Source organism: Penaeus chinensis, chromosome 31, assembly GCF_019202785.1.
Source record: "Penaeus chinensis breed Huanghai No. 1 chromosome 31, ASM1920278v2, whole genome shotgun sequence".
Taxonomy (NCBI): Eukaryota; Metazoa; Arthropoda; class Malacostraca; order Decapoda; family Penaeidae; genus Penaeus; species Penaeus chinensis.
In genome coordinates, this window is record NC_061849.1 from 32,208,361 (window position 1) to 32,220,860 (window position 12,500).

The window sequence follows — 12,500 nt, forward strand, 5'->3', positions numbered from 1 at the left end:
ACAGCCAAAGCCAAGTTGAGTCAAGCTGTGAAAGGCATGGGACCAGCCCTCGCTGCATCTGTAAGTGATAGTTATTTGTTCTTGCTTGTCATTATCTTTAAGTTTCCGTATTTTTGTTAAATGAACTTCAATATTGAAATATGTATATATTTTAGTGGACTCTATCATAAAGAATAAAATGACAGAGGATAGTTGTATTTTCATGATAAATTTGTGATCAGTAATTTTTATTCTCTTTCTTGTCCAAAGGAGAACCTTGTCAAACTGGTTGAGCTGCAGCGAGACCTGGTGGGAATAGACAATTTAGTACAACCTGGTCGAGAGTTCTTGCGAGAAGGTTGTCTACAAAAGTTGTCTCGGAAAGGATACCAGCAGCGCATGTTCTTCCTGGTTAGTGTGCATTCTCATGTTACTCCTGTTTCTGTATTCTGTAAGATTAATGTTTTTGAATTGTGTTTTATATGTATGTTTCTTGTCATGAATTCAACTTCAAATGAAATTTTTTGATTTATGGAGAGGAAGTTGATGGGAGGTGAGTAGATTTTTTAGCATTTATCAACTTACTTTTTTTTTTTTGTCATTATTTCTTCGTTATTTTTAGACAATTGTGAAAATGGGAATATGGAACATTCCATGAGATTACATCATACAAAGCTCACTAGTACAGAGAATCATTATATTGACATAGAATAACTACAGAGAAAATCAGTCCTGTTTGTTTCACAGTAATTTGTCGATCCTTATCCTTCCCCCCTTCTCCTGTCCTTACTCAGGTGAACTTGAAGTTGCTAAGTATTAACATCAGTTTTTGATATATGTATTATGGCATCTGTTTGTTACACAACACAATTTTTAGATGTGAATCTCTCTTCATTTTACTGCAGCAGTCATGTCTCTTTTCCTTGTATTTTCACCCTTGTTGTGGTAAATATTTGGTATTGTTCCTATTCTTCCTGCATGGTTAGAACACAGGATTACTATGATTTGTTTGATTATTTATTTCTTGTTTTATTAAATAAGGTTTCATAGTCTATTTTACATGCTCAGTGACTGGTAATATGTTGTTACACATTCTTCATTTCTTAGCAGCACTGTGTTTATTTTGCACCATCTCAGCAGTTTGTGGGAAAAACTTCTCACCAGATATGTTACTGAATGTTACTGAAGCTAAGTTATCAGCTTCTAATCTTGCAGAATATGTGTTCCAACATACAGTTTTTGTGTTCGTATAGTCTTTTTAAAGTTGCTGTTTTTCATGTAGGTGTTTGGCAGAACTGTTGAAAATATTTTGCTGTTATATCCCAATTTTACTTGTACTCTACCATGTCCTGTGTGAATTTTAAGATAATACTGTAACCTTGGATAACTGGTTTATGCTGTATATATCTTCTGTTTCCAAACGGTAAAATATTTGGTTATTACAGATTTTTAAATCACTTCCCATTTCCCAGCCATCCCCATTTCAAGACCAGTATTATGATTTTTTATATATATATATATATATATATATATATATATATATATATATATATATGTATATATATATATATATATATATATATATATATATATATATATATATATATATATATATATATATATATATATATATATATATAGGTTATACACTATATACATACATTGATGGCAAAATAGATCTTGTAAGACAACATGTTTATAACTGAATGCAATAATAGTATTAAAATTTCCCTCTTTTGCTCCATTATTGTATACATTTCATAACTTGTTTTGCCAAGTAGAATTTAGGCATTTAGTAATTGTGTTATCTGTTTCTGTCCTATAGTTCAACGATGTCTTGTTGTACACAAATCGCACCACAACCCCAGTGTTGCAGTTTAAGGTGCATGGCCAACTCCCTCTCCGTGGAGTAATGGTTGAAGAAACAGAGAGCCGTATGGGAGCAACCAACTGTTTCACAATCTATGGAGGCAACAGGTAAGGAATTTTTCTTTACATGTTCTGGGAGGCCTGTCTTGAAGGAAAGGGAAAGTGCAAGTGTTCAAAGGAAGGAAAGTCATGTTGAAAACAAGCCTTTTTTTATTCTCTGCATTTATTTATTGTTTTGCATGTGTTACATTCTTTGACTATACTAGGATTAGATAATTTTATGTGATTTCTAGTGATAACTTGATAGACATCTTAACAAATTATAGATTTAAACTATATTGATTTTTTTTTTTCCCCAATGGAACACCAGTTCAGATTTTCTTTTATGAGAAATTCAGAATTTTGATTAAGTAATATGGAAGAGACTGAAGCTACAAAGTGACTTCTTTTCTTTCTTTCTAGGGCTTTAATGGTGGCTGCAAACAGTGATGAGGATAAAGCCAAATGGCTTGAAGACCTCACTGCAGCCATCAGTCAGGCCAAGTCACGGCCTGATGATGCCTTCCATTATCTATCACTTAAGTCCATCAGTAAGTAACATATATTATGTGAACTTTTTCTGTATTACTTGCTGAAATGTCCCAGAATCATGGTAGTGGTTTCTGCCATTATGTATGAATATTCTGCTAATTTTATGTCTCTTTAGGATGGTCCTTTTATGTATAAAGAATAAAAAAATGGGCAAAAAAACTTATTTTTCATTGTAGGTTCCTCTGATGAAGTTCTGGACCGCAGTGAAAGCAGCACACTTGAGGATCCTTTGAGTCCAACTCGAGGACTAGGAGAGAAAGGTGCATCTCCGCAGCAGCGATCCAATACCACCGTCCATGTTTGTTGGCACCGTGCCACCAGTGTGGCGGCAAGAGATTACTCTCTAGCTGTGCAGGTTTGTCAGATTTATTTATTTATTTATTTTTTACTTGAAATATCCTTATTTATTTTAATCTTCAGCCATAACACTGTACTTAACTTGTTACATGGATGCAGATAAGTAAAAGATTGCTCTCTTTTGCAGAACCAACTCAGTGGGTACTTGCTACGCAAGTTCAAGAACAGCATGGGCTGGCAGAAGCTTTGGGTGGTATTCACCAACTTCTGCCTGTTCTTCTACAAGACCTTCCAGGTAAGTGTACTAAAAGTAGGTTTGATTTAATGGGAAAAAAAAAAAAAAAAAAAAAGAATAAAAAGAATTTGAAGTTTTATGATTTTCTGTATGATGAATAATAAATAAAAAAACAAAGTGAAATACAAAAAAGCACACTGTCATGCCAAAGGCCTTTTCACTATTTTACTTATTCAGGGTGGGATATAGTGAAAAATGCCTTAACATATTCATGCATTTTCTTGCTTTCCCTTTTGTTCTTTTATTTGCCCTTTGTTTAACATATGTCCTGCACTTGTATGATGAAAAATCTCTTCCAGGATGATTTCCCTCTGGCTTCACTTCCATTGCTTGGGTACACTATAACTACACCTGGAGAAGATGACCAAATACAGAAGGAGTTTGTCTTTAAGCTCCAGTTTAAGAACCATGTTTATTTCTTCAGGTATGTTCCATCATGTACTTGTAGTGCTTATTAATACAGGTACTTTTTATTGATCAAAATCGCTTGCATCTGTGATAACTTTTAATTGCTAACAAAAGATACTCCACATGCCCAGCAATGTTGTAATCTAATAGTATTTGAAAAGTGATTATTTTCTCTGTGTGACAACTTGATGTATAGTGTATTTTGCCAAATTGTAACATTCTCAGTATTAACCCAATGCTGACAGACATGGCATGTACATACATGCCACAATTTGCAGTTACTAATGTTTATAACAAAAAATTTAAAAATGAGCACAGCATTTTCCCCATTTATTATTAATTTCTCCCGGCGGCATTGGGTTAAGCAATATTTAGAAAACATTCCAGTTATTTATGATTATGGAGACATAGGGCTTAAGTTAGAATTTTTGAATTGTTATAAGTGTTTAATGCTAATTTCTTTACTTTCCCTCCAGAGCGGAATCCGAATTCACTTTCTCTCGCTGGATGGAAGTTATTTCTACAGCTACTCAGAACTCAGCACGGACTCGTCTCTTTAGCCGGAAAGAGAGTGAAAATGAGAGCATTAGGTTGTAATTCCCTAACTGATATTCTCCATTGATCTGATTTCTTTTATTAAAAGGACTTGTGAATTTTTTAAAAATGTATTTTAGAGGTTTCTTGGTATTGGCAATAACAGAAAGATCCATAAAAGTTTCTCTGAAACATAGCCATGTAAATTCTTCAGTTGAGTAAATATTATATATATATATATCTCTTCTGTATAAAAGAAAATGTCTTTACAAAGAAAATATTAGGGCAAATCTTTCTTTTTTCTTTTTTTTCATTTAGATCTCACCTCTTGTTCTTTGTACAAACAGATTAGGACTTAGTAAGTGAATAATGATTAAGCTACTGATACTGAAGACCTAATTCCTGAATAGTCAAATACCAGACCTAAAGAAACTTCAATCCTGGACTTTTCACAGTGCGCTATTACTGTACACTGGAGAATTATGGTGTGTTTTTTTCACTTACTTGTGTAGCAGCAATAAAAAAGAATTTTATGGATGAAAAAAATATACTTTTAAGAGTGTGACTTAACTGCTGCTAATATTTTCTTCTCTTTAAGCTATTATCAGTTTTATTGTTATTATTATTTACCAACAGCAGTTACAAGGTGCACTTAATTTTGCATTTGTTTTATAACGAATGCCAACAATTTAGGATGGTGAGAACAAGTCCACACAATAAAAAAATGTTACAGAACAACAGTGTAATGAAAAAATATTTTTAAAGATGAAAAAGTTTTTTTAATAGTTTTAAGAAAATAGTGTACATAATGTATTTTAAAAAATTATGTTATAGGTGAAGGCCTTCTCCCAGAAAAAAAGGATGTTGACAAGTACTTCAAATTTTAAATCATTTTTAAGGATAAGCATCTGTCCGAATATCTATATTATGATTTAGATATGTCATGCCCATTTTTTTTAATGCAAAAAGGATAATTATGTTAAACAAATATATTAAATGATCAGATGTGTAAAGAAACAAACCTGTTATAACATCTTAAGTGAAGTGATAGATCAGTGCATATCACTCTACATTATTTTTATAATGTATTCACTCTTACTTCACATGGTGTTGTCAACAGTGAAATGTGTTTTCTATTTAAACAGGTTTGATGAAATGGAAGTTGTAGTAGTACACAGTGTGTAATTTTTATGTATAGAGGACCAAGCCATTCAATCTTGACTTAATACACCACTGTATTTTATGAATAAAAACTCTATTATTGCTTAAACATATACTTCATCATATCATATTTTCTATATTTTCATGTGCAGTTTAGGAATATTTACCAACAAGTAAATTTGTTTGAGAGTGCTGTATATGAATTTTAAGGTGCAGTTTTCAATACAAATGTAGAAATAAAAATGATATGTCCATATGACTGGCATACATCATTACCTTGAATCATTTTTGGCAAGAAGGTATATATGTTTCATTAGAGCCTTGATAATAACAGCATAGGTTGTGTACAGATACATTTGCTCAGATGAAAAGCTTGCCAATTCTCATTGTTTCTGTTGGCATATTGTTTTTTTTCTATCTAGACCATTGTGTAGATAGGTCATGTCACTGTTTCTTTTATAGATAATATTTAAGTTGTGATTACTATTCTAGGTAGCATTCATACTAATGGAATTACCAGTTTGTATTACCTAACATGTGGAAAATTAGGGATCCTAGTCGATATTAGTCATCTGTATGATATTTTGTGTATTGCTGTAGGGAGATATCACTTATCAGTATCATGGTGTATATCAAAATTGAACTTATTCAGTTTTATAATTGTTACAAAATACTTTTGGTAAAATTTCATTGTAGAGGTTATTTCCTGTACTTTTTTTGTTTTTATTTTTTGAAGGGTCCAGTGGGTGTAATAAGCAGTGTGTAAGAAATGTGGTCAAGCCAAACTTAGTGGTTCATCATGTTATTGCTTATTTTTCTTTTTCATTTCTTCTCCATGTTACAAGTATAATTAAAAACAGAAATCATTGAGGCAGTAACAGAAGCACTTTGATAATCTGATATGATACTTGGTGCCATGAGAATGTTAACATCACCTATGTGGGAGTATTTGAAATCGTAATGGTTTCAGAGCTATAAATACTATTATTGTAAAGGAAGGATAATTCTAAAAAGCTTCTGGTAACTTGTCCATAAGTTTTATCAGAATTTAATTTTTTTCCCTCTTTATTCCTGTCAAAAAGTCTAATGCATCTTCCTAATGCATGTTGTGCTCAATCATCCCTGTTAACCTCAGCCTTTTTGTAAAATTTATTCTCTTAATTGCCTTGCCCCTTGCCTTACCACCTAGATCTGTATTATTGCAATAATAAATAAAATGAATAGCTAGTTCACAAAATTTATAGCCTTATATAAATATGAAAGGCAAATGACAACATGATGTGTGTATAGTGTTTATTATATTGTGAATACAGAAGTGAAAGAGAGCACACACAGGCATTGTACACATTAACACAACAATCTCAGAATTATGCCCTGTGGCAAATCCATTCCACAACATTTTTCAATTTTGGAAAATGGTTGAAGGAACCATTCACTAACATTTATTAGTTATATTATATATATATTTTTATATATATATGAAACACCACTTTGGAACAGGCAACACATAAGTGTTACCAATGTAAAAGGCATATTTTTTTTCTTTTCTTTTTTAACACTTTATTTGGGTATTGTTCTTTCTGCAGTATTTTGTAGTGGATTGTTCTAGTACAAAAAGTTGTGTGAAACAATAGTTGATTCAAGTTGTTCACAAAAGGTCTTGTTCATTAACCACAACAACTGTGAATTTGTTCATATAAGTACAAAAACCAATTAATTCTATTAAACTAGAAATAGTGACAAACAAAAGTTATGTTGGATTCAACCCTGTGGTGGAGTCTCTGCCTGTCTCATTAAGCACAGTATTTAATCAACATATTTATTATAGCTATATAAGAAGGGCAAACACTGACTTTATTTTATTCTAGGACTGAAGGATTTTCTAAGAGCTACAAGCATGGGTAAAACCTGATGTGAAGACGGGTAGTTTGTAAGTGGTCATTACTTCTCTCACATCTACATCCCACTTCCCCATAATATACACCAAACAGGACAGCTCTCATGAAGTACTTTGCATCAAGCTTCACCCAAGGGAAAATATTATTGAGGAAAAAAGTTTGAAAATAGAAGCAAATCATATGTCTCCTCTTGGCTGTATCCAGAATGTAAATATCTGAAAGTTCTATGTTAACTTCCAAGAGGATACGGCAGTCAGTCCTCCAAATATTAGTGCTATGTACAATGAGGATTGAGCAAAGTGTCCTCTCGACACAAACTCGGCCGATGACCTCTTGAAATACATATGTGAAAACTGGGAATTGCCAAATGATATTGCTATGCATACACTTAGCATGCAAGGATTGCAGACACAGGAGGTTTAAGGATACTGACATCCACTCCTGTAACTGTAATGGAAGGAATTGATACAAGTTTGACAAATAGGTCATTTCTAATGATTTTTTTTCTTGCTAATCAAATAATAAGCCTCTGAACAAATCTACTATGATACATGTACATACATACATACCGTATATAATCAACTGATCATAACTGAATCACGTTGAGGAGAAAATCACCAATCACTTGTACATATTGTTGAAATATTTACAAATTATATTGTAAATATGTTACTATATCTATAATAATCGTAATCATATTTTTTCTCTCCTTATCAAGAAAATTAACACAAATATTTACAAACCCAGCTCCCTAAGACATGATTTCCTGCTGGAATTACTTAAACCTTATGATCAAAATATTGTTCCAAAAGCTGTGAAAGTGAGCAAGATGATCTAAATGTATTTCTTTTAAATCACCCATCTTATTGTTCAGTGAATTCAATTTGTTCTTTGTACTAAGCATAAAACTAACAAATCAAAAGACAAAGTTTTGGTCCCCTCCATCCATTTGGTCAGGTTGATGTAAGTTTTCTTTAAAGTAAATTGAAATTTTACACTTGAAGGGCATTTCGAATCTTTTTGCCCAATGTTGGAGAGAGGAGAATGCCTCCTCTGGAACCCAATACAGTCCAATAAAATTGCTAATGCCATTGCATTGCTAGCACAGCCTTGTTCATCAGCAAAATAAAAATACATAAAAAATGCCCACTTTCACAGCAAACAATTGTTCTGGAACTCTTCTCATCTAGGATTGAAGAAGAATAGTAGAATCAGATGGGTATGAATAATACACTTGGGATACTACAAAGAGCAAGGAAGGTTGGAACAGAGAGAAAGATGCTTCTTTTGAAGTTCCAGCAATGACAGCAGCTTAGAAATCTTGACTTTAAACACAAGCACCCATTTGCCAACATCTAGGGGGAAGAAGAGGTACCACAAAACATTTTCACAATTACAGCCTTACACAGCAGCCATGTGTATCTTGGATTTCTTCACCAGATCAATCAGTGTCCATATATTCACACAAGACATTCCTTTAACTTGTTAAAATAAAGTTGCAGGTACCATCTCTGTGTCTTAACCCACATAGATGACTGACTGGACTTTGACTGACTGCTGCCTGGCTGGCTGGCCCTCTTATTTATCTAGGAGCTCATCTGTGAGCTTATTTGACTGGTGCAGGATAAGTTGGAGTATTTGGCTGATGGTGGTTACCTGCTACCCAGGTGCTGAAAACATCTCTGAAAGGATACAAAAATATATATAAGTAATCTGCATTAGAATGCAAAAATACACAAATAGCACATTTGTCAGAAGTTCCCCCCCCCCCCCCCCCAACTGAAAGATACTATAACACATGCAACGAACACTGAAAAGCGCAATTACCTGCAATGAGACACAACGCATTCATTGGAGCAGTACTCATCTTCCCATTCTGGGTTGTGTACAGCTGGGTTTGTGCACCCGGACCTGATGCAGTTTGGACCAGAGGTTGGGCAGCCAACATGTCCCTGCTGGCCCTGCTGTTGTCCACCTGAACCCTGCCCACTTTGTTGCTGCTGCTGTTGTGTCTGTTGTGGAGGCTGCTGCTGCTGCTGCTGAGGAGGCTGCTGTTGTTGACCATGCTGTCCTGCCTGCTGCTGATGTTGCTGCTGCTGTCCTGCCTGCTGCTGTTGCTGTTGGGTAGCAGCCTGCTGTGGTGTCTGCTGGGGCTGGTGCTGCGGCCGACTACCTGGTGAGCCGCCACCACCAGGACTCGTCATGGAGCCAGGTGCTTGCTGTAAGGGTTGAAACACATCAATATGCAAAAATTACATAACGAGGTAAACTTTCAAAACCCCATTTCATTGGATGCCCACTCATTCCGATAGAGTAATAGGAAACCACAATTACAGTCATGCATATTCCCTTAACACACACATGGCATTATGCACATCTCAAATACAGTACTATAACCCAATATTAGATAGATGTTACATTGCATACCTTCTGAATGTCTACTATATCATATTACATCTGTGTTTATTATTAATTCTTACTATGTAGCAGGTTAGTAGTGTAAGCTAAAGCAATGAGCCAGCAGGTTAAGTGGCAGGACAATGCAATACCTGATTCATGTAGGGAGAGGTGGTAGGTACGTTGGTCATGGGCGTCAGGTGGGACTGTGGTGTAGGCGGCTGGTGGGCGGCCTGTGGGCCCTGCTGAGCCTGGGGAGCCATGCTGGCTGCTGACATGGGTGGCATAGAACCATGGGGCATCATAGGTGGGCCAGAAGGTGGCATGGGCTGTGACATGGGAGGGGTCATCATGGGTGGGGGAGGGTCGGCCATGAGTGAGGAGAGTAGAGGAGACTTCTTGGCCAGTGGTGACATCTGTGTGGAGGACTGAATCTGGGGGTGGCCTGGGGCGCTAGTAGTGGGAGGGTAGCCAAACCCAGGGGCAAACTGGCCATACCCAGGAGCTCCATACACCCCATCACCCTCACCACCCTGTAACACAAGCCAGGAGTCAGGCCTCTCTACCAGTGGCGTATAGCAATAGTTATGCTGGTTAATATAGCTTAAGCAAGCTCTCATGCACTTATTAATGTTAGAATGAAGTTGTTATGGATTACAGATAAACAAACACTCCACAGAGGCAAATAAAATCAGCTTGACTGGTCATGATTATGCATTAAAACAAATTTCCTTTCCGTTAATCTAAGCGCCAAGCCCCAGTCACAAACCGCGAAATCCTGACCGCACTCTCTCTGCGCCTTACCTTCGAGACTAAACTGGCGCGATATGCTGCGAGAGCTTTGAGGTATTCCTTCTTGGCCGCTTCGGTTTTCTTCTTGTACACGTTCTTGTGGTCGGCGTCGAGCGAGTCCCACATGGAGGCGACGATCTTGGACACCTCCCCGAAGGACGCATTGGGGTTGGAGCCTTTGATGGCGGCCTGGGTGTCCCGGAAGAACAAAGCGTAAGCGGACACAGGCCTAGAGAGAGAGAAAACATAATTATTAGTTATTGGCTAACCAAGATCAATGCCATTACATTAACAAGAAGAATAAGAAGGAAAATCACACTAAAAGAAACAACGACAATACACCATACTGTGGTACAATTGGTCATAAAATCATCTGAATTATCAGCCAGACATTTTCCGCAGAGTGGACGTCCCCTCCATGTTAAGGCCAGTGACCGCGCTTAGTCTGCGAACTAATAATTTACCCCCGACAGTGAAGAAAAAGTCCGAAACGCAACTCATCAGCAAATGTTTGACAAAAAGAAAAAAGAAAAAAAAAAAGGTCAAATCATAATAATCACAACAATAATAAAAGCAAAATGAAAAACTAGAAGAAAAGGCTCATACTAACATGCATTTCGCCCGTGTTTAAATACGAGACAAAGGGAGAGTCAAGAGCGCGGGAGAACATATGTAGGCCTGCGCCGCTATCAAAAAGGTCAATAAAACTGGGTATTTATCTGACAGCGATAGTCTCATGACGCCAAGAAACAGATCTTCCCAGTCTAGACTTCGTTGACTGTCAGGACTGAACATCCCTTTTTCACATCAGCGGCTCCGATGGCTACAATCGTACAAATCTCCGCTTGGCAAGGAGGATTCGCCAATACTAATTCTGATGTTAAACATCGAAAAAAATAAGAAAAATATGTATGAACGTGTGTGTGTGTGTGTGTGTGTGTGTGTGTGTGTGTGTGTGTGTGTGTGTGTGTGTGTGTGTGTGTGTGTGTGTGTGTGCGTGTGCGTGTGCGTGTGCGTGTGCGTGTGCGTGCGTGTGCGTGTGCGTGTGCGCGCGCGCGTGCCTGTGTCTGTGTGAACGAGTAACACTTGTCGAAGCCTAGAGAGAAAAAAATAGGGCAAATCGAGAAAACACGCGGCCGAGAGAGCAAGATGCCTTCGCTTGTGTTTTCTCGGCCGAAATAAGTCAACACTCATATCTGGCCATATTTACAATTTTATGGCTTAAAATTCAATTAAAGTAACCTTGCCCGGGGAAGTGGGGACTAATCTAATTCGGCCTCGTGTCACAAAGGACTTGCAGAGGAAGAAAAATGACATCTTTTTCAGCCGTTTTCATTCCGTCTCTCCGCCCTGCGCCGGCCTACGACCCCGCCGCCTCCGCCCGCCCGCCGTCGCCCCCGCCGCTGAGTGAAACTTTCGGGAAGAGAGCGATCGCCTCCGAACACCGAACACTATCTTAACCCAGAGGAAACACAATACAAGAAAAATTACTACTTTTTCGGAGCATTAGAATACATAAACTGGAGAAAGGCCTTACGACGGAGGGCGCGAAAAGAGATACAGCATCTTGCTTTCCCGGATTATTTGATACTTCCCTTCACGTTGACGCAAATCTAAAATGCAGCGCAGCATCTATTTTCCTACACAGCGGGGTTCATATACTGCTCTAATATCATTAATACTCACTTATCTTCTCTTCGCGAGCATCCTGTATTCCACTGGTATAAAACGTCTATTCACTTTGAGCTGGCTACAGTAATTCCTATCGAAACGAGTGTGTTAACTCTGCGGTCCTGAGGTTTCACGTTTCACTAACATCACTAGGGAGTTTCCAGCGTTTTATTTCTTACGCAGTTACAACATATATATAAATTTTCACCCACATAATGTAAAATCACCGCAAGATAAAGTTAGAAATTATGCCAACGTGGCTCCAACGTGTGAAGCTAATAAGCGCACACTAATCCCATTTAAGCTGGGAGCCCAACATTGTCAAAACAAAGTTCCTTACGTTCCCACAATAAATCAAGAGTGGCCTTAATCCTCAAAACAACTTGAAAGCTGGAGTGAGTGGAGACAAATTAGCGATAAATCAATGTGGACGTTGCCCTTACCAGTTTAAATGGGGAGCGGCCATCACTGACCGCGCCCTGATTGGTCCAGACAAGTACGTCCTGACCAATGAGCGCTCGGATAAAATTATTTCAACCCTTCACTTCCCATGACAATCTTGTGTCTTCGCGGAATAACGAACGGTCTGCGCTCGCCGGCGACGCTGC

At 37.3% G+C, this 12,500-nt stretch overlaps 2 protein-coding genes across 6 annotated transcripts in view; one reads left to right on the forward strand and one right to left on the reverse strand.

Annotated features, from left to right (window-relative positions):
• Window positions 1-6,361, forward strand: part of LOC125042141 (FERM, ARHGEF and pleckstrin domain-containing protein 1-like) — a 46,929-nt gene extending 40,568 nt beyond the window's left edge. Inside the window, exons 17-24 of the mRNA XM_047637606.1 lie at window positions 1-60; window positions 250-390; window positions 1,805-1,956; window positions 2,311-2,438; window positions 2,616-2,794; window positions 2,924-3,031; window positions 3,331-3,455; window positions 3,916-6,361. The exon at window positions 1-60 is cut by the window's left edge and continues 53 nt beyond it. Of these exons, the coding sequence (XP_047493562.1) occupies window positions 1-60; window positions 250-390; window positions 1,805-1,956; window positions 2,311-2,438; window positions 2,616-2,794; window positions 2,924-3,031; window positions 3,331-3,455; window positions 3,916-4,036 (1,014 nt within the window). The 3' untranslated portion in view covers window positions 4,037-6,361. The remainder of the gene's footprint in view (window positions 61-249; window positions 391-1,804; window positions 1,957-2,310; window positions 2,439-2,615; window positions 2,795-2,923; window positions 3,032-3,330; window positions 3,456-3,915) is intronic.
• A 54-nt stretch (window positions 6,362-6,415) lies between these two features.
• Window positions 6,416-12,500, reverse strand: part of LOC125041818 (TOX high mobility group box family member 3-like) — a 333,779-nt gene continuing 327,694 nt past the window's right edge. For 4 of the 5 annotated variants that reach the window (XM_047637137.1, XM_047637135.1, XM_047637136.1 and 1 more), the window contains 4 exons: window positions 10,234-10,450; window positions 9,582-9,962; window positions 8,860-9,251; window positions 6,416-8,714 (listed from right to left, as the gene is read on the reverse strand). In XM_047637137.1, the coding sequence (XP_047493093.1) occupies window positions 8,639-8,714; window positions 8,860-9,251; window positions 9,582-9,962; window positions 10,234-10,450 (1,066 nt within the window). In that variant the 3' untranslated portion in view covers window positions 6,416-8,638. The remainder of the gene's footprint in view (window positions 8,715-8,859; window positions 9,252-9,581; window positions 9,963-10,233; window positions 10,451-12,500) is intronic. The other variant, XM_047637138.1, reaches the window with a different exon arrangement.